This window comes from Zea mays, chromosome 4 (assembly GCF_902167145.1).
Source record: "Zea mays cultivar B73 chromosome 4, Zm-B73-REFERENCE-NAM-5.0, whole genome shotgun sequence".
NCBI lineage: Eukaryota > Viridiplantae > Streptophyta > Magnoliopsida > Poales > Poaceae > Zea > Zea mays.
In genome coordinates, this window is record NC_050099.1 from 208085213 (window position 1) to 208106781 (window position 21569).

The following is a 21569-nucleotide window of genomic DNA, read 5'->3' on the forward strand; positions in this document are numbered from 1 at the left end:
GTCCACCCACACCACACCGCGCGCCACGCGCCCACGGCACCTCGGCTCAGTGTCGTCGCATGTCGCTCACGTACTGTCGCAGAACTCACACCGTCACACGGTGCCTGCTATCTAGCTAATGCTGCTAGCAGCCATGTCACACCGATATAACCCGGCCACCGCGCGCCGCGCCACGTCGCCATGCACGCGGCCACGTCCCCCATCGATCGACGTCGTCCTCCTCATCCTGGCTCCTCCGGATCCATCCCCGCGCTCCTATAAATACCTCGTCTCATGCTCGGCCATGTACATCGACCCAGCCATCTCCTCACCCTCGTTCACCACACAGTCCGCCACTCCTTTAGTAGCTTGTGATTTGTACGTCGACGAGATCACTGGTCGGGTGGCGGACGACGACACATGGGGAAGGGTAGTGTGGGTGCATCATGGTGGGCGTTCCTCCTGCTCGCCGGCGTGCTGCTGGTCGTAGCAGCCACGGCCGGGGCGGAGGACGGAGTGGTCGAACGGGACCGCAAGGAGGACCTGCGGTGGTGCAAGCAGGCGTGCGAGTGGCAGTACGGAAAGGACACCCCGCGGAAGAGGGAATGCGAGAGCGAGTGCCGCGAGCGGCACCAGCAAGCTGACGCGGGCGAGGACGGCGACAGCGGCGTGGACGCCTACGTCTCCCGCTCCGGGAGGGGCGAGTGCCGGCGCCAGTGCCTGCGCCGCCACGAGGGCCAGCCGTGGGAGACCCAGGAGTGCATGAGGCGGTGCCGCCGCCGCGGACTGGCCGTCGACATGGAGCAAGAGTACGGTCGCGGCAGCGAGAGCGCGGGCAAGTGCCGGGAGAGGTGCGAGCGCCACCACCGCGGGGACTGGTGGGAGAGGCAGCGCTGCCTGATGGACTGCAAGAGCCGGGAGCGGGAGGAGGAGGGCGGCAGCGGCGGCCGGCGCGGCGAGGAGGAGGAGGACAGCGGCGACCGCTGCCCTTGCGAGAAGCAGTGCGAGGGCCACCACGACCGGGAAAGCAGGCAGCAGTGCGTCCAGGCTTGCGAGCGCCGGCGACAGCAGCGCGGCGGCAGCCGTGACTCCAACGTCGACGAGGACGACAGCGACCGGCGGTGCCAGATGAAATGCCGGCGCCACAGCGATCGGCAGGCGAGGCAGTGGTGCGTGCAGCGCTGCGAGCGTAAGCAACAGGAGGAGGACGCCGCCGCCGACGACGACAACAGCGGCCGGTGCCAGAAGAGATGCCAGCACCACAGCGATCGGCAGGCGAGGCAGTGGTGCGTGCAGCGCTGCGAGCGTAAGCAACAGGAGGACGCCGCCGCCGACGACGACGAGAACAGCGACCGGTGCCAGAAAAGATGCCAGCAGCACAGCGACTGGATGAAAAGGCTGCGGTGCATGCAACGGTGCGGGCGACAGGAGGAGGGCGGCGCACGCGACGACGCTGACGACGACGCCAGCCACGGCGACCGGTGCGAGAAGAAGTGCCAGCAGCACCACCGCGACTACGACAAGCAGCAGCAGTGCGTGCGCGACTGCCGCCGCGGCCGTGGCTGGGAAACGGTGGCCGGCGCCATCCTTGAGGTGGTGTGACGATCGACGACGTGCATGGCGTGGCGCAGAGCTAATAATAAAAGGGTAGTGTACGCTTACCGCGTACGTACGTGTCACCGGGCGTGGCACTCTCCAGTCTCCAGGGACCCATCCACCAAGTGCTACTGCTCCTTCGTAGGGAGACGTGGGAATAAAGAGTGGTAGCTGCATGCGCGTACGGCGGCCATGGCTCTCCGATGAGAGAGCTAGCTGTGTACGTGTGTTCGTGATGTTGTTCCATGCATGACATGTATACGTCTTGCCTAAGTACGCTTGTACTAGTTGAGAGACTGTGTAAGTGAAATGTGCTATAATAATAAATAAGTAAAGGGCGCCTTCTCCAACATTCTATGGGCTCGTTTTGGAGGGCTGTGGCTCCTCTCAAAACGGCTCCGGCTCTAACTCCTCCAAAGGAGTAGCTCCTCTGCAGGAGCCCGTGCTTTTTGCAAATCGTTTGCTAAAAAACGGCTCCTTGTGTATGCCGTGCTCATCATCATCAACGTTGATTACCTAGAAATCACTGTAGTGCTTTCTGTTGTCTGATAGTGGAAGGCTCCTTGTGTATTATTACAACAAAAAAATATTATGGAGTAATATTATAAAAGCATTTGCACATCACAATCCATACACAAGTCATATATCACTTGGATGATTACCTAGAAAGAAAGATCGCTCTTGTGATGTCATCACAAAACCTATCCATCGTACGATCATTAGAGTATGGACATGATGAGTCAGTTGTATTTCTATATCTAAAAGGTATAGTGGGCACGTGATCTGGATTCCGATCGCACTTATAGAAATCTTTGTCTTCTCAATGGTTCTCACGAATATAATTATGAAGGCACATGGTAGCTGCAACAATCATCTTTTGCTTTTCCATAGAGTAACTTGGCATCTTAAGAAGTATACACCACTTCATTTTCCACACACCAAATGTGTGTTCTACGACGTTCCAAATACTTGAATGCAAATGGTTAAAATGTTCTTGCTCACCATTTGGTGGAGGTCCCCTTCTCCAATCAGGAACATGGTACCGTTCACCCTTGTATGGAGCTAAGTATCCAGGACGATTGGGATAGCCCGCATCTATAGTATAATATTTTCCTAGAACAATGTCCAAAATTATATACTTTTTAGCATAAAGAAAGATGATACTTCTTATTCTATTGATTTATATATATGACAATAAAAAATTACCTGATGGAGGGTGTGGAAACAAGTCTGCATCTCGCTCCAATGCATTAAACAATACACTTGTGTCATGCATTGATCCAGGTTGTCCAATAGATGAATATGTGAACCGTAGGTCAAAATCAACAACAACAAGCACATTTTAGCCCTTCCAATTCTACCAATGTATCTAGTCTGGTCATGTGAGGGTGGTATTGCTGCAACGTGAGTGCCATCTATTGCACCAATGCAATCTTTGAAAAAAGGCATCATCCTACGATCCTTGGTAATTCTAGGGTGTGTAGTAAAAAAGTTTGGATCAATTGGCCTTATATATTCCTCACACATACCCACCACACAATGCAATACCTCCTCAAATTTTCGGCTAATGGTCTCTCCAGAATGCTTAAAAACATGTTGTGCACCACTATTAGACCAACCATGACCACATGTAACTAAGAAAATGGCAAGAGACTCCATTGAATTGATATGAAGAGAAGATTTGAGCCCATAGTTACTCACTAGCAAGTCATGCAAGCTATAGAAAAGAGATGCATCCATCCGGAACATCTTGTGGCTTCCTCCTGGATTACTCAATGTTTCCCTCACCCAAGCATATCCACTGTCTTGTGGTCCTTGCCTCATTCTTGTCAATATAAGTGAAATAATATTTTCCAAGAACAAGAGTTGTGCACAATGTATTTTTCTAAACAGACCGCGCTAGTCCAATAACCTTCCTTCTCAATTCTTCATCACCAGATCCACTCTCATCATCAGATGCACTCGCATCATCAGTTCCACTTCTATCATCAGAGCCACTGTCATCACCAGATAATAAATAGAGTTCACGTAGCGTTACACAAATTAGTAAAAATAATTCACATAAGAGTTCATGTTCAGACTTCATTCATACTAAAACAAAATTGTTGCTAAAACCATTCCGCTACTTGCTACTTTGTGCAACCAAACTGAAACCAAACTACTAATTGCTAATTTGTGGAACCAAACTGGTATCTGAAACTGCATTTTCAGTCACTAAATTGCATTTTCAGCCACTAAAAACCAATGAGTAGAAACTTCTACTAAGCTGCAATTTCACTGAAGCTAACTGAAACATGCTTGCTATTTTCTAAACTGAAACTGTTGCCAAACTTGGTGAACTGAACTACCAAACTGAATCAAACTGAACTGCTGCAAAACTGAATAACACTGAACTACCAAACTACTGCAAAAAACTGAACTGAACTGTTACTACTTTGTGTTATTTGCTACTACAGAAACTGAACTATTACTTGGTACTTGTGCAACCAAACTGCTAAGCCATTGCTGCTTACTAAACTGAAACATGCTACTTAGCCACATCATTTCTAGTCATCCATTCATGCTTCCTCTTTAACCATTCAAACCTCTCTCCAGGAGTGTCCAAAGTCATGAACATCTCCCTATCATCTTTCTTGGTGAAGAGACATGTCGCAATGAAATGCTCATTTGTCCCAGGGGTGGCACCACATGCCTTCACCAATGCCATGACTTCTTTAATGGAAAAAATCAGATTTTGGCTCCCTACTAGCCAATGCCATTGATTCACAAGAAGCAGTAGTCCTCTCATTCATAGGAACAAGCTCTCCGATCTTATCCTGAAACCATCGGCCACCACTGGTTTTTTGTTTCTTCCCCTTGCCTTGTGAGGTCACTCTTGCTCTCACTGATCTAGAGCTTGTGGGTGTCACATCCTCTGGCTCACTATCATCATTATAATTAACTTCTTCCTCATCATCATCAACGTTGATTTGTGGCGATGACACTGGAGTATGCTCATGTTGGGTAGGTGCAACACCACTACATGGATTCCAATGGTCATCACTAGTGTTGCGAATGTCTTCAAACATTATTTCTAGTTTATCCAAATTTAAAAGGCCTCTATGCCTGAACTTGGATGAACCTTTCACTACCTGCATATATTGTATGTAAATGATAATGTGTGAGGACTATTATCTGCAAATTAATGGAACAATAATAAAATGAATGAGAGACCTACATTAGACATCTTCTTCTACCATGACTCAGGCATGATAATATGTGTGTGAGATGCATCCCATCCTATGCCACTTTCCCTGTTAGATAGTTGCTTCCAAATTCCATAATCTATTTTCAACTTGTCCCACTTGTTCTTGAACTTTTTTCGGTCATACAAATTACCGGTTCTTTGATGAAACCTTTCAATCACATTTTTGTACCCAGATTTATTCAGATGTGTGTTGTCACGATTTCCCTCTTGAACTTCATCAACAAAAAAATCATAGACAAATTTAGTGTTCTCCTCACTCCAATCAGCAATACTGTTTAGTAAAACCATCATGTGACATTACCATTAAACTATATTCATTGTGGCACTATCATTTGTATGACATGCTATTATCAGTGAATGGTTTGAAGATTGTTACCTATTATCAGTGAGGTTGACATCAAGCGAGCGGGTTGCGACTGGTGGAGGACAAGGAGCACGTCCACCCTTGCGCCGAGTTAACGCAACATGGCCAGAGCCTTCAATTGTCCTCTGTTCGCCAATTGTGGTCGATGGAGTTGCTGCAACATGGCTAGAGCCTTTGGACATCCAATCTGCTCCAAAAGTCGTTGTTGCTTCACCTTGAAACCACACGAGCAATTCATTATCCATGGGTGGGCCATGACCTGCGCCAGCCATCGGTGTGCCTAGTGCCGCAGCTTAGGCGGCGGCCAGAGCAGCGCCGTGCCCTGGTCCGCCCTCATGCGTCGCACCATGGAAGAACGCAGCCATGGACAGGGCGACGGGCAAGAATGTGGAGTTGGTGAAGGATAGCCCATGTGCTCCACCGTGTGCGGCGGCCAGGCCAGTGGCATAGCCTCAGCCAGCCCCCAGCGCGTCGTGGACGGGGGGCGCCCGTATGGACGTGTGCCCACTAGATCCGGACCCGGCCACCACGAATCCATGGCTACGACCGTGCGGATCCACGTCGGAGCGAGCGCAGGGGTCCATGGCCGTCAGCGCAAAGCTGCATTGGAGAAGGAGTAGAGAGGTGAGTATGTGTCCGTGCAGCAAGGAAGGGCAAGCGCGGGCCTAACCTGAGTGAAAGGATCACGATGCCCAAGAGGGGGGGTGAATTGGGCTTTTCTAAAAATTAACACTAATTAAAATCTAAGCAAGAGCTAAACAAGAGCCTAACTTCACCCCAACAACTAGCACTAAGAATATAATACTAGAAATGTAACAAAGCTAAGACAATACTTCAAATACTTGCTAAACAAATACACAATGTAAAGTGCTTGAATTAAGTGCGGAATGTAAAGCAAAGTTTAGAAGACTCCTCCAATTTTTCCCGAGGTATCGAAGAGTCGACACTCTCCACTAGTCCTCGTTGGAGCACCCGCGCAAGGGTATCGCTCCCCCTTGGTCCTCGCAAGAACCAAGTGCTCACTACGAGATGATCCTTTGCCACTCCGGCGCGGTGGATCCCTCGAGACCGCTTACAAACTTGAGTCGGGTCACCAACAAGATCTTCACGGTGATCACCGAGCTCCCAACGCCACCAAGCCGTCTAGGTGATGCCGATCACCAAGAGTAACAAGCCGTAGACTTTCGCTTGACCAAGAGAAGCCTAATGCAAGTGGTGTGTGCTCTAGGTGGCTCTCACTAGCGCTAATGAGGAACAAGCGCGAATTATGATTCTCTAATCTCCTCACAAGGATTTTGGTGCTTGCAATGCTCTAGCAATGTGCTGGAATAAATGTGGAGTGCAAGACATTGAATATGGTGGGTGGAGGGGGTATAAATAGCCCTCACCCACCAACTAGCCGTTACAGGCAATTCACTGCGCGATGGCGCACCGGACAGTCCGGTGCGCCACCGGTGCGCCAACGGTGCGCCACCGGTGCGCCAACGGTCACTTCCAACGGCTAGTTCTGACAGAGAGCTGTTGGACTCATGGCGCACCGGACAGTGAACAGTCCACTGTCCGGTGCACACCGGACAGTCCGGTGCGGTGTCCGGTGTGCCACTAAAATTCAACACCGAATGCTGCGCTCTCGGGTTTCTGCGAAGGGGAGACTCTGCCGTGGACCAGCCTGGCCCCACCTGGCAGAGGGTGCACCGGACAGTCCGGTGCACACCGGACAGTCCGGTGCCCCAAAGCCAGAAACACTAACTCTTGTTTTTCAGCTGATTTTCAAATCGGTTTTCGTTCTAACTTGTGTGTGAGTTCTAGAGTGACACCTAGCACTATATATGAGTGTGATTGTGCACCAACACTACACTAGAACTCTCTTGGTCAAACTACTCATCGACAACCCCTCTTTATAGTACGGCTAAAAGAGAATAAAAGACCTAACTAAATCGCGAGTGTCCACATCTCCTTGACACTCGGACTCCGTAGTCCTTCACCTTTTGTTCCGTCGTTTTAGCCGTCGCTTCGAGTTCTTATCTCCGGGATTGTTTTCACCGTTGTAGTACTTCTACCTGTCATGCGACCTAACTTACCATTTGTCTCTGCAAAACACACGTTAGTCACATATAATATTACGTTGTCATTAATCACTAAAACCAACCAGGGGCCTAGATGCTTTCAATCTCCCCCTTTTGGTGATTGATGACAACCCTACAAGTTTTGTGAGAGTAGTTTGTTTTGAAGATTCTGTCAATAGAAAGAATGGTTAGTTATACTCAGTAATCTTTGACAGAAAGAATGTGTACCATAATAATAATAAGAGTGAGCGCATACACATCATAATATTCTTGTTCATATAAAAGTGAAGTTAAATTCATGAAACAAGAGCTAGAAGACTGGTGATAACATATAAGGTGAAAACATAATACACACAGTCAATCATACGCAACGAGAGTATATGACGAGTTTGTGAGCCAAAAACATCAAGCTAGTACAGAGAGTAGCAAGCACATATATTACATCAAAATGACTCTTACTCTCTACTAACTCTCTAACTCCCCCTAGCTCTCACAACTCATATCTCTCCCCCTTTGGCGTCAAACACCAAAAGGGACCTGAACCTAAACACCTGAAGCAGGAGGAGGCGGCGGGGGCGCATCCGGTCGAGGTCGAGGTAGCAGAGCGAACGCCGGCGGAGGGTCAGAGTCAGTCTCGGATCCAGGATCTGCGGTAGAAGCTGGAGCTGGTACTGACTCGGACGGAGGCCGCGCTGCAGGAGCTACCGGAACAGAAGCGGTCACAGATACTGCCACAGCGGTAGTGGTAACAGCAGATGCTGGTGGCACTAGCGGCTGCGGACAGATAGAGCTGAGAACCGGAGAGGTGAACGCCAAAGTGACCGGCCGGAGCGGAGAGGTACCAACAGGGGGTCCTGACAAAATCGATGGCACCACTGGAGCGTGAAGCGGAGGAGGCGGAGCAGACTGAACCGGAGGTGCTGAGATACCAGAATGCTGAAGCATGAGAGCCATGAATGCCCTATTCTCTGCCCTATCCAGAATTAGCTGCTGCTGAAGTGCATCCTGCCTGTCCTGCATGCTCTGAAACATCGAGAGCATCGTCTCGGATAACCGGGCCTGCTCGGCTGCCAGGTTGGCCAGAATCGCCGCAAGAGCAGGGTCCATAGCCGGAGGAGGAGCAGGGGCAGCACGAGAACTCCCAGCCTCATGATCATGTGAGCGTGGAGGCATAGGAGGCGGAGGCGGAGGAGGAACCCCAAAATCATCATCATCATCATCATCATCAGCTGCTGTACCCTGAGTGTCAAACTGACGAAGAGCTGCATCCTCGGCCTGAGAGTCAAACACAGAAGCAGAAGCTGGCACTGGAATCTCAGGAGCAGGACGGTAAGATCCAAATACAAGGCGTGAGGCCTCAAGGGTGCTCTGAAATCGAGGTGGCTGAATCAGCTGCGCAAAGATGTGGCACAAGTAGTGGGCATAAGGTAACTGCCGACGAGCACGAATCCCATCCAGAACGGTGTCCTCAATCTCACAAATCAGGAAGTCCACAACGTCAAACTTAGAGTGGGATACCAGGGCACCAAGGAGCCAAAGCTGAATATGAGTGGTAGCCTCCCTGTATCCCATCCTCGGCAGGAGTGTCCGTCTGATGAGCTCATATAAGTACTTCGCTGTTGTAGTAAAGTCTGCTGGTGAATGTCGCGACCCATCTGTGAAAGGCGGGCGGAACAGAGCCGCGACGTGAGCTGTCCCTAGAGCCACACCGCCGTGAGGGCGACGAGGAGGAATCCAAGTGCCGTAGCAGAGGCTGTGAAGGCGAGTCGTCGACTCAGGGAATCCAAATAGCTGTCGGATCTGACTGGCAGTGATCGTGACATCCTCGCGCTCAAAGCGGAACCTCATCCAGTGATGATCCGGGTCAATCCAAACAGAGGTGTAGAAGACGCGGACCCACTCCTCAACATATCTGCCGCTGATAGTCAGAAGGGTCAGGAGGCCAGGCATATAGGTGAGATGCGCCTCAGACTCAGCACCGGCTGCAAGCAGAAAAGCTGGAAGATCCAAAAGGCGGTGCACTCGCAGCGCTATCTGAGCAGACATCTGAGCTCTGAAGAATGACTCCTGAATCCGTGTGCTGAAAAGAACACCTGCTGTTGGGTCTCTCTGAGCTGGTAGCCAAGACTCCACGGGTACGTACCTGAACCGACGTACCCGTGCTGCAGTAGCACGCTGAAGATCAAACAGACGAGGATCCGAAACCAGAGGACGGACCTCAGTCTCATCACGCTCCCGGAATCGAGGTGGAGGGACAGGAGGAGCTGAAGCGGGAGCGGGAGCAGGGGAAGCAGTGGAAGCTGGCGTAGTGGAGGTAGTGGGTATGGATGTGGAGGTGGATGGAGCAATAGGAGTGACGGGAGCAGGCAGAGTGGGTGGCGGAGTGGAAGCGGAGGTGTGAGAGGAGGAGCGAGGCCGGGAGATGAGACGACGAGCACGGAATGCAATCTGATCGGATGGAACATGCGGCTGATCTCCAAGTGCGGCCTGCGCAGCGGCTGCTGCAGCTGCTGCCGCTGCACGGGCTTCTCTGTCCGTACGCCGCTTCTTGCGGCCTTCTTGCTGCTCCAAATACACAGTCTTGCCCTTGACCTGCCTGAATGGGCGACGAGGGTCCTCATCATCGCCACCCCCTGACGCCGACGCATTCTTCGTGCGCGGCATCCTGATCTGATGTCTGCATATTAGAGAGAGTGACTAAGCACAGAGCAAAAGTGACCGATAGATTTAGCAAAGAATGAGATGACTACCTGGAAAGCTCACACGAGAGGTGACGATCCAGGCAGGACGGGAGACGGCACACGGTCAAACAAGGTCACTGAAATGACAGAAGAGGTGAGCACGTATTAGTCACATAGTCATAAGCATATGAAATGTGAATAAATACATACATAGAGAGATATGATGTGAAAACGATGTTTGACGGATAAATAGTGCCATAGGAGGTTTGGAATTCGAATTGAGGCACGAAACGATATGGGATGGAGCCGATACTTCACGAATAGGTTTATATAGGTGAATATGAGTGAAGTGTGTGCTTGGTTTGAATTTAGGCGAAGAAAAAGGAATTAGGGCACTTGGCTCGGAAACGATCGCTCAAAACGGGAAATTTGGTGAAATTTAAGCCTGGGATCTCGGATTGGCGTGAAATTTGGCAAGGATGTTGCTGGAAGTGTTGTGAAGGTGCCTGAAAAATTTGGGTTCAATTGGAGCAAGTTTGGCTGGTTTGGGCATTTCACCGAACACGTGGCGTGCGAGGAGTTAGGGTTTCCGGGAAATGGCCATTTGAGGAGTGAAAACCCTCACGAAGGAGCTAGGGTGCCTTACACCGTTGGGATTCACTGGATTTGACAAGAATTCAAAAGGTGGACAGGGGTGGAGACTTGAGTGCCAGGGTGCCTTACAAACCGAGAGCAGGGGTGAGAGGGAAGGAGAGGGGGAAGGACTGCTCACCGAGGGGAAAGAGGCGAGCCCAGGCACACGATTGCCGGAGCAGGGTGGTCGCCGGTGGGGGAGATCGCCGGTGACGGGGAGAAGACGCCAGAGACAGAGGGCAGCGGGCGCTGGCTGGGAAATAAAAGGAGCCTCTCGCTCGGTCGGGCTGGAGGCCTTTTTTTAAAACGCGAGATGGGCGCACCGGACAGTCTACAGTGCATGTCCGGTGCACACCGGACAGCGCACAGTAGCTGTCCGGTGAGCCACCGGACAGCGCACAGGAAAATTGGATTTTAGCATGCGGCTGCCGGTGCACCGGACATTGCACAGTGCAGCGTCCGGTGCACACCGGACTGTCCGGTGAGCCCAGACAGAGGAGAGTTTGGAAAATTTTGAATTTTTCTATCTAACTCCCAACCAAACCAAATCCCAACTTATAATCACACAAAATAACACTTGTTGGGACAGGTATTGGCACCCTCATATATTTTTCAAAATATTTCGCCATAGGCTAGATAATTTTTAGAGAAAATAGGCAAATGGTGAATTTTGCATTTTGGTTTGCACTAGGGGTTTTGATGAATGATTTGAGTTTTGAATACTCCCCCTAAGTGCAGTACCTCATGCATATTTCAAGAACCAATAATTGCATAAAAAGTAAGAATTTAAGTGCTAAAAGCTTAAAACTAAGACTTGTCAGGTTTGACCCGAGTTAAGCTTTTTCACTCGCTTTGTTGGCGGTTATCTCAACTAGGTTAGACAAGTCCTAGATGCAATACAAGGAATTTAAATATGCAATGCAAGTGACAACACCATTTGACATTTTACATAAAATTTCTGAGATCAAGAATATTTAGTTCATTCCTCAACATGCAAAAGCGGGTCTTATCAAGTGGCTTAGTGAAAATATCCGCTAATTGATCTTCCGACCTCACTCCTTCTAAAATGATATCTCCTTTAGCAACATGATCTCTAAGGAAGTGATGACGGATATCAATGTGCTTGGTGCGAGAGTGTTGTACAGGATTATTAGCAATTTTAACAGCACTCTCATTATCACACAACAAAGGTACTTTTTCTAGAACTACGCCATAGTCTAGAAGAGTTTGTTTCATATATAAAATCTGTGTGCAACAAGCACCTGCGGCAATGTATTCCGCTTCGGCAGTTGACAAGGCAACACTATTTTGCTTTTTGGATGTCCATGAAACTAGTGATCTACCAAGCAGATGGCATCCCCCAGAAGTACTTTTCCTATCAATTTTGCAACCGGCATAATCCGAATCGGAATAGCCAATTAAATCAAAAGTAGCTCCTTTGGGATACCACAGACCAACGCTTGTGGTGTGCCTGAGATACCTAAGAATTCTCTTAACAGCGCGAAGATGAGCTTTCTTAGGATTAGATTGAAATCTAGCACACATGCAGACACTGAACATAATATCGGGCCTAGATGCGGTAAGGTACAATAAACTACCAATCATAGAACGGTAGAGAGTTTGATTAACCGGGTTACCTTCCTCATCTAAGTCGAGATGTCCATTTGTGGGCATGGGGGTCTTGATTGGTTTGCACTTCTCCATGTTGAATCTTTTCAACAAGTCTTTGGTATACTTCTCTTGTGAGAGAAAGTTACCATCTTTCATTTGCTTGACTTGAAAGCCGAGGAAGTATGTTAGCTCACCAATCATTGACATCTCGAACTCCTTCGACATCAACTCACCAAATTCCTTGCAATGATAGTCATTTGTCGAGCCAAAGATTATATCATCAACATATACTTGACAAATGAAAATATCACCGTTATGTTTCTTTGTGAAGAGAGTTGTGTCGACGGTCCCGATCTTGAAGCCCTTTTCGATGAGGAAGTCGCGAAGACGCTCATACCAAGCCCTTGGAGCTTGCTTTAGCCCATAAAGCGCCTTGGACAACCTATAAGCATGGTTAGGATATCTAGGGTCTTCAAATCCAGGCGGTTGTTCAACATATACAAGTTCATTTATGAAGCCATTTAAAAATGCACTTTTTACATCCATTTGATAAAGTTTTATATCATAGCATGATGCATATGCAAGTAGGATACGGATGGCTTCCAGTCGAGCAACCGGTGCAAAGGTCTCTCCAAAATCTAAGCCTTCAACTTGAGAGAATCCCTTTGCGACAAGTCTTGCCTTGTTTCTTACAATCACACCTTGATCATCTTGTTTGTTTCTGAACACCCACTTTGTTCCAATGATTCTTGCATCTTGTGGGGGCTTCTCCAGGGTCCAAACTTCGTTACGGGTGAAGTTGTTAAGTTCTTCATGCATGGCATTCACCCAGTCCGGATCCTGTAGCGCCTCATCTATACAAGTAGGCTCAACACAAGAAACAAAAGAGTGATGTTCAATAAAATTAGCATGTCTATGTGATCGAGTAATAACCCCTTGTGAAGGACTCCCGATGATTTGGTTTTGAGGATGAGCTTGAAGTAGTGATGAGTTTCTCCTGTCAACCACTTGGGAAGAAGATCCTGGAGCATCAACATCTTCGGCTTGTACCCTTGCTTGTTCATGAGAGACAAATGTATCTTCATTTGCATGCCTCTCATCTTTTTCATCATCTTGTGGTACATTTGATGAAGAAGGCCTGTCAATGATTTGCACCTCTTCTTCATCTTCTTTTGGTTTGATAGCTCCAATAGGCATGTTCTTCATTGCTTCCCTAAGTGGCTCATCACCTACATCATCAAGATTTTCAAGTGCTCCTTGGGAGCCATTAGTCTCATCAAATTCCACATCATATGTTTCTTCTACCACGCCAGTGGCATGGTTGAATACTCGATATGCTTTGGACTTTAATGAATAACCCAAAAGAAAACCAATATCACAACGTCTTTGAAACTTCCCTAGATGATGGCGTTTTTTGTAGATGTAGCATTTGCACCCAAACACCCGGAAGAAAGAGACGTCTGGCTTTTTCCCATTTAGCAGTTCATAAGGAGTCTTCGCAAGTAGCCGGTGAGGAAATAGCCTGTTTGATGCATAGCAAGCAGTGTTGACAGCTTCGGCCCAAAACCTCTCCGGTGTGTTATACTCATCAATCATTGTTCTTGCAAGGGTGATCAAGGTCCTATTTTTCCTTTCAACAACTCCATTTTGTTGAGGTGTATATGTGGCAGATACTTCATGCTTGATCCCAATTTCATCACAGTACTCATGAATGTTGGTGTTGTCAAATTCTTTGCCATTGTCACTTCTAATCTTCTTAATCTTGCAATCAAATTCATTTTGTGCTTTCTTGGCAAACTTCTTGAATATAGATGCAACTTCAGATTTGTCATGGAGAAAGAACACCCAAGTGTATCTTGAGAAGTCATCAACAATCACTAGACAGTAGAGGTTGCCACCGGCACTGACATAATTTGTAGGTCCAAATAAATCCATATGAAGTAGTTCCAGTGGCCTTGATGTTGACATGAAAGCTTTAGTAGGATGTGTATTAGCAACTTGCTTTCCAGCATGACATGCACTGCATGGCTTGTCTTTCTCAAACACCACATCCTTTAATCCTCTAACCATATCTTTCTTTAATACCTTCTTGAGTGTGCTCATCCCAACATGTGCAAGCCTCCTATGCCAAAGCCATCCAAGAGAAGCTTTGGTGAAGAGGCAAGTTCTTAAGTCTGCATCTTCTGAAGTGAAATCCACTAAGTAGAGGTTGTTGTATCTAAATCCCTTGAATACCATTGATTCATCATCCATTTTTGTTACAATAACCTCTGATGGAGTGAATAAGCATTGAAGTCCAAGATCACAGAGTTGTCCCACTGATAATAAATTGAAGCTCAAGGGTGCAACTAAGAGAACATTTGATATTGATAAGTCATTTGAGATTGCCACCTTGCCAAGTCCTTGCACTTTTCCTTTTGAGTTGTCTCCAAATGTGATTTTATCTTGACCATCAACATTCTCATCTAATGAGGTGAACATCCGTGGGTTGCCTGTCATATGTTGTGTGCATCCACTGTCAATAACCCAATGGCTCTCACCGGTCTTGTAGTTCACCTACATTCACAGACAATTCAAGCTTGAGTTTTGAGGGCCCTATATTGCATAGGACCAGTGACTCTCTCAATTAAGGACTTTGCCACCCAGATTTGTCTAGGTCTACTCTTATTTGGTGGACCTAGGAATGTAACCTTAATCTTTCCATTTGCAACCTTTCTTAGAACATAGTGAGCATTGAAAGCAAATGGTCTTGAGTGCTTAGGCAAGGGAGTTGGTGGTTTAGCTTTGCAGTTGTGGGCAAAATGACCTTCATTTCCACACTCAAAGCATTTGATAGGCTTGTGAGTCTGCTTTGGCTTGTATTGAGTGATAGCTTTCTTTTCCACAAAAGCATTGTATCCAATACCACTCTTGTTATTTTTCATAACAGTGTTCATAAGCAGCTCATTTTGGAGGTATTGACCCTTGTTGAACTTTTGCACACTTGTTGCAAGATGTTCATTTTCACTTTTTAGTTTCTTGACCTCATTCTTAAGCCTTTGATTATCCACTGCCAACTCATTGTTGAAATCATTGTTCTCAATAGCAACTTTTCCTCTAGTAGTTGCATCAGTCAAGTAATTCTTCAATTTTTGGTTGTCTAAAGTCAGGACTTCAACTTTTTCAGTCAATTCAGCATGTAGACTAGTTTGCTCTTCTTGAATCAAATCATCACATGAGGTTGCTACATCAAGCTTAACAACAGGGTTAATAGCCTCATGTGTTTTGCAAGATAAAAGTTCATTTTCAACAAGAAGATTGTCATGATCAAATTTAATTTGAGTATAGTCTTCCTTGATCTTTACTAGTCTATTTTGCAACTCCCTATTAGCTTCATTTAATTTGTCATATTTTTCCTTAGCATCTTTTAGGGAGTTTGTGAGCTCATTTACAGTTGATGACATAGTTTTATTTTCTTCTTTTATTTCATCACTAGCCTTTATAACTATGTCATACTTGGCATTTAAAGATTCATTTTCATTTTTCAACCTATCACATTTAGCTTTTGACTTTCTAATGATTTGAGTATATTCTTTAAGCAAGTCAGCTAACTCATCATATGAAGGTGAAGCAAATTCTTCATCACTATCACTATCACTATCATCATCAATATTAATATCATTTTGTACCTTCCGTTCACCCCTAGCCATGAGGCATAGGTGAGAAGTGGATGATGGCGATGGTGGTGGTGAAGAGAAGTCCCCGGCGATGGCAGCAACTTTTTCATCATTCTCTTCTTCACTTGAAGAAGACCCACTTGATGATTCGATGTCGGTGAGCCAGTCGCCAACAATATATGCCTTTCCATTCTTCTTCTTGTGAAACCTCTTTTGCTTTCCATCCTTCCTCTTGAAGAATTTCTTTTCCTTCTTTTCATCATCGCTGTCATCTTCTTTCTTGCCCTTGAACTTGTTCTTCTTGGGCTTGTTGCATTGATGAGCAAGATGATCAAGCTCACCACAGTTGTAGCAGTCCATCTCAGAAATGGGCTTTCTTTTGTTGGAAAAGAACTTCTTTCTTGAATCAAATTTGATGCCTTCTCTATTTAGCTTCTTCAACATCTTGGTGGTCTTCCTTACCATCAAGGCAATGTTTGCATCAAGGTCATCATCACTTGAGGATTCTTCCTCAACTTGTATTTTTGCTTTTCCTTTTCTTTCATGATTTGCTTTGAGAGCCAAATCCTTTCTTTTGGAAGATGATTCTTCTTTGTCGTTGATGTGCATGTACATTTCATGGGCATTGATCTTTCCCAAAATTTGTGTAGGTGTGGTAACTGAAAGATCCATTTGATGCAGCACAGTGACAATGTGTCCATATTTGTCTATTGGGAGGACACTGAGAATCTTCCTCACAACATCCGGTTGTGAGATTTGAGTAAGCCCCAATCCATTTACTTCCTCTACAAGAATATTAAGTCGTGAGTACATAGCATTTGCATTTTCATTAGTAAGCATTTCAAAAGAATTTAACTTTCGCATGGCTATGTGATATCTTTCCTCACGTTCACTTCTAGTTCCTTCGTGTAGAGCACAAATGTCCATCCACAAATCATGAGCATTTTTATGATTCCTTACTCTATTGAACACATCTTTGCAAAGGCCTCTAAAAAGGGTGTTTTTGGCCTTAGCATTCCATTTCTCATAATTGAACTCATCACCTACAAGATTTGTGGGATCTCTAGGTTCGGGGAACCCTTGTGTGGCGGCTTTATAGACACCAATGTCTATAGCCTCTAAGTATGCTTCCATACGAATTTTCCAATAAGGAAAATCGTCACCATCAAAAACGGGAGGAGGTCCATCCCCACCGGACATCGTAACTCTAGCGGTTAAGCTAATCTATGAGCAACAAGCCTTTGATACCAATTGAAAGGATCACGATGCCCAAGAGGGGGGTGAATTGGGCTTTTCTAAAAATTAACACTAATTAAAATCTAAGCAAGAGCTAAACAAGAGCCCAACTTCACCCCAACAACTAGCACTAAGAATATAATACTAGAAATGTAACAAAGCTAAGACAATACTTCAAATACTTGTTAAACAAATACACAATGTAAAGTGCTTGAATTAAGTGCGGAATGTAAAGCAAAGTTTAGAAGACTCCTCCAATTTTTCCCGAGGTATCGAAGAGTCGGCACTCTCCACTAGTCCTCGTTGGAGCACCCGCGCAAGGGTATCGCTCCCCCTTGGTCCTCGCAAGAACCAAGTGCTCACTAAGAGATGATCCTTTGCCACTCCGGCGCGGTGGATCCCTCGAGACCGCTTACAAACTTGAGTCGGGTCACCAACAAGATCTTCACGGTGATCACCGAGCTCCCAACGCCACCAAGCCGTCTAGGTGATGCCGATCACCAAGAGTAACAAGCCGTAGACTTTCGCTTGACCAAGAGAAGCCTAATGCAAGTGGTGTGTGCTCTAGGTGGCTCTCACTAGCGCTAATGAGGAACAAGCGCGGATTATGATTCTCTAATCTCCTCACTAGGCTTTTGGTGCTTGCAATGCTCTAGCAATGTGCTGGAATAAATGTGGAGTGCAAGACATTGAATATGGTGGGTGGAGGGGGTATAAATAGCCCTCACCCACCAACTAGCCGTTACAGGCAATTCACTGCGCGATGGCGCACCGGACAGTCCGGTGCGCCACCGGTGCGCCAACGGTGCGCCACCGGTGCGCCAACGGTCACTTCCAACGGCTAGTTCTGACAGAGAGCCGTTGGACTCATGGCGCACCGGACAGTGAACAGTCCACTGTCCGGTGCACACCGGACAGTCCGGTGCGGTGTCCGGTGTGCCACTAAAATTCAACACCGAATGCTGCGCTCTCGGGTTTCTGCGAAGGGGAGACTCTGCCGTGGACCAGCCTGGCCCCACCTGGCAGAGGGTGCACTGGACAGTCCGGTGCACACCGGACAGTCCGGTGCCCCAAAGCCAGAAACACTAACTCTTGTTTTTCAGCTGATTTTCAAATCGGTTTTCGTTCTAACTTGTGTGTGAGTTCTAGAGTGACACCTAGCACTATATATGAGTGTGATTGTGCACCAACACTACACTAGAACTCTCTTGGTCAAACTACTCATCGACAACCCCTCTTTATAGTACGGCTAAAAGAGAATAAAAGACCTAACTAAATCGCGAGTGTCCACATCTCCTTGACACTCGGACTCCGTAGTCCTTCACCTTTTGTTCCGTCGTTTTAGCCGTCGCTTCGAGTTCTTATCTCCGGGATTGTTTTCACCGTTGTAGTACTTCTACCTGTCATGCGACCTAACTTACCATTTGTCTCTGCAAAACACACGTTAGTCACATATAATATTACGTTGTCATTAATCACTAAAACCAACCAGGGGCCTAGATGCTTTCACTGAGGAAGGGCGAGCACGAGGAAGGGCCGCGAGCCTAACCCGAGGAAGAAGACGACGGTGGACTGCATACGGCGGCGGTCAGCCCGTGGGAGAGGGTTGTGCGCCTGCGCGTGCTCGTGGGAGCGGGTATGGAGCCACAAATTAGGGGCTCCGGCTCCTTGGGCAGTTTTGGCTCCTGCTCTCTGTTGAGAGCCGTTTCCGTGGACACGTTTGGGAGAGCTCCGCCTGGGAGCTAGAGCCGGAGCTGTGGGGGGCCCGTCCCAAACGGCCCCTATATATGTTTCAGTTTTTTCTGTCGTGGTGATTTTTTAAAGTCCTACTCCCCCCTCCGGTCTGAAATAATCCGAGGAATTTTAGATCAAGCAATAATCTACTAAGCGGATGATTCAAAAAAAGAGACATAGAAATCTAGCATAGACATGGCATCAAAAGGAACTTCACCACACTAATCAAGTTCATATAGGTTAGAAAACTATCTTAGCTCAATGAGTGTGTCAAATGAGCAATGTGATCCCAAGCTTGCACAAGCACCGTAATCTACTACATAGAATATGCCACAAACAACGTAATCTTATTTTAAGCACTATACACATGAAGCTCAGGAAAGCTATGTAATATGTGATGAGATGTAATATAGATGTGATATAAAATCCAAAACAAAAGTTGAACTACAAAGAACCAAAAACTAGTATATAAGATCCAAAGCTTCCCTCCTGTAAAAGGGCATCAAACACCTAAATCCCCAAAACAGGCTTGGTCTAGTGGTTTTGTGAGAATGATTGGGAGTTGTCTGTGGGTGTCTATACATAGCGAAGGTCGATGTCTCCTTTTTCATAATAGTCTCTCAAGAAGTGAAAGCTTACACTAATGTGTTTCGTTTTTGGAGTGTACTACATGGTTCTTTACAACACTAATTGCAATTGTGATATCACACAAACATGGTACCCTCTCAAAGTTCAAACTAAAATCTATCAAGGCGACTAGCATCCATAAGAGCTAGGAGTAGCAAGTAGCAGTGGCAACATTTTCAACTTCAGTTGTAGATCAAGCTATGCTAGACTACTTGAGAGAGAACCAAGACACTAACAAAGACCTCGAGAACTAATAGGTACCCAAAGTGGACTAACAACCCAACCAATAGATCTGAGTAACTACACAAAGTCAGATTCGAAAAGGAAGAGTACCAAAGACCAAACTCAGGTGTAAAGGGCAATTACCTCATGATGCTCTATATAGCCTGCTTGTGTGAAGTGTGCAATGATGCTTGAAAACGAGCAGATAGACACACAACAATGTGTACGACTAGCCTCGTTGCCATCAAGTATAGAAGCGAGACAATCATGCTTTTGTACTCCTTTCAGTCTATAAGCTCACCTATGTCAAGGATTATTTGATAATGAATTGATAGAGTAGATCGCAAGATTAAGAACTGAAGGTAAATGCATAGGATAGATGAAGATTTAGACAGGTTCGATCTCTCGATGAAAGATAATATCCTATGTCTTGTATGCTAGTGGCTATTGCTGATAATCTTATGATCTGCCCTCTTGGGGTGCCTCATCCCTCCTTTTATAGTCTAAGGAGGGGGCGGTTACAAGAAGGTTATCTGGTGTCATACAAAATAATGTTGCATATCAGATGATGATACATAATGGGTATGTATCCCTCTAACTTAGCCTAACTAGGACTCTTAGTTCAATATTTACATGCAGGTCTCCCCTAACAACCATACTCTACCAAATTGCATGGGTATCCATATCTAGTGATATGATAAGATCATGTTCCTCCATATTTTTGGTCAAATATGATACCGCCTTATCATGTGGGTTGAGTCCTTGGATAATGTGGTCAAGTGCACAGACCTACCTATTAGGGTTCTACACGTCGAAGTGTCCTTGGGGTAACACAATAATTTTGGGGTATAAAATTTCTTCTCTAATATCTACCAAATTCAGTTGTTACTCCTTTTCTCATCTCTATAGATTTCCTTTCTCTTCCTTTTAATATAATTTTAGGTATTTATTTGAGAACTGTATTATTTCTTTAGAATATTAAAACCTAGGGGAGACATGAACTGTTGCATCATGATGAGCTTAAACTTTGTTTTTGGTTGATACACATGTTTGGAATACTTAAATTTGAATTTGTGGTTTGATTTGAATTGAATTAAAAAGAGAAAATAGAAATAAAAGGAATAGAAAATTTAGGGAAAAAGGGAAAGCTAAAGCAACCCAACTCCCTCCCTCACTTGGCCTTTCGACCCATTTGGCCCAGCCAGCCCCGCGCAAGCCTGCGCCCTCCCTCTGCCAGGCGGGCCCCGCCTGTCGGCGTCAGCCAGTCCACGCTTGCGCGCCCGTTGCTCCCTCTCTCCCTCTGCCAGTGAGCCCCGCCTGTCAGCCCTGTCTCCTTCCCCGCAACCGGTGCACCCGCGCCCACGACGTGCGCTCCATGCGGACAAATCGCGCCCACGCCCCCACGACTTGCCCCGCGCATGTTGCCCGGACATCAAGGTGAAGATCCCGGACACCCCCAGCATGCCCCTGCCCCTCATTTAGTCTCTCCCTGTCCCTTGCCCTCATCTCGCTCACAACACCGCCGCCGCCGTTGCCCAGCCGTTCCGCCGTCCTCGCCGGGCCTTTGCCATCGCCTCGGCCATGGTGAGCTCCGCCTGAGCACAATGCACTAGGAACCCGCCTCGGTATTCCCTTTCACCGGCCCCTCTGCCCTGTCCGCACCTAACTCCTTCCCAGCGTAGACCGGAGGTCGTCGCCGCCGCATTCCCTCGTCGTCCAGCCAACCGAAGCCTCCCGCTGTCGTGTCGAGCTCCCCCGAGCACCGCCCCGGGGTAAGGAACCTCACCCCGCCCTTCTTTTGCACTAATTCCCTCTCACCATGGTGGATTTGGGCTCGCCGGAACCCTGGCTCGTTGGGCCTCGCGTCTTCATGGCTCCTGGCCAGTGCAGTCTTACCCTGTGCCCAAATCCCGACCT

The 21569-nt window shown here is 47.1% G+C and overlaps 1 protein-coding gene across 1 annotated transcript; it reads left to right on the forward strand.

Moving 5' to 3' along the window:
* Positions 1–289: 289 nt before the first annotated feature.
* On the forward strand, positions 290–1925 carry LOC100274918 (antimicrobial peptide MBP-1). Its single transcript, NM_001149167.1, has one exon. The coding sequence runs from the start codon at positions 400–402 to the stop codon at positions 1579–1581; it is 1182 nt and encodes a 393-aa protein (NP_001142639.1). The 5' UTR covers positions 290–399; the 3' UTR covers positions 1582–1925.
* Positions 1926–21569: the final 19644 nt, after the last annotated feature.

Excerpts from the sequence above, each read along its gene's own strand:
- LOC100274918 (NM_001149167.1), top strand. The coding sequence starts at position 400 with ATGGGGAAGGGTAGTGTGGGTGCATCATGGTGGGCGTTCCTCCTGCTC.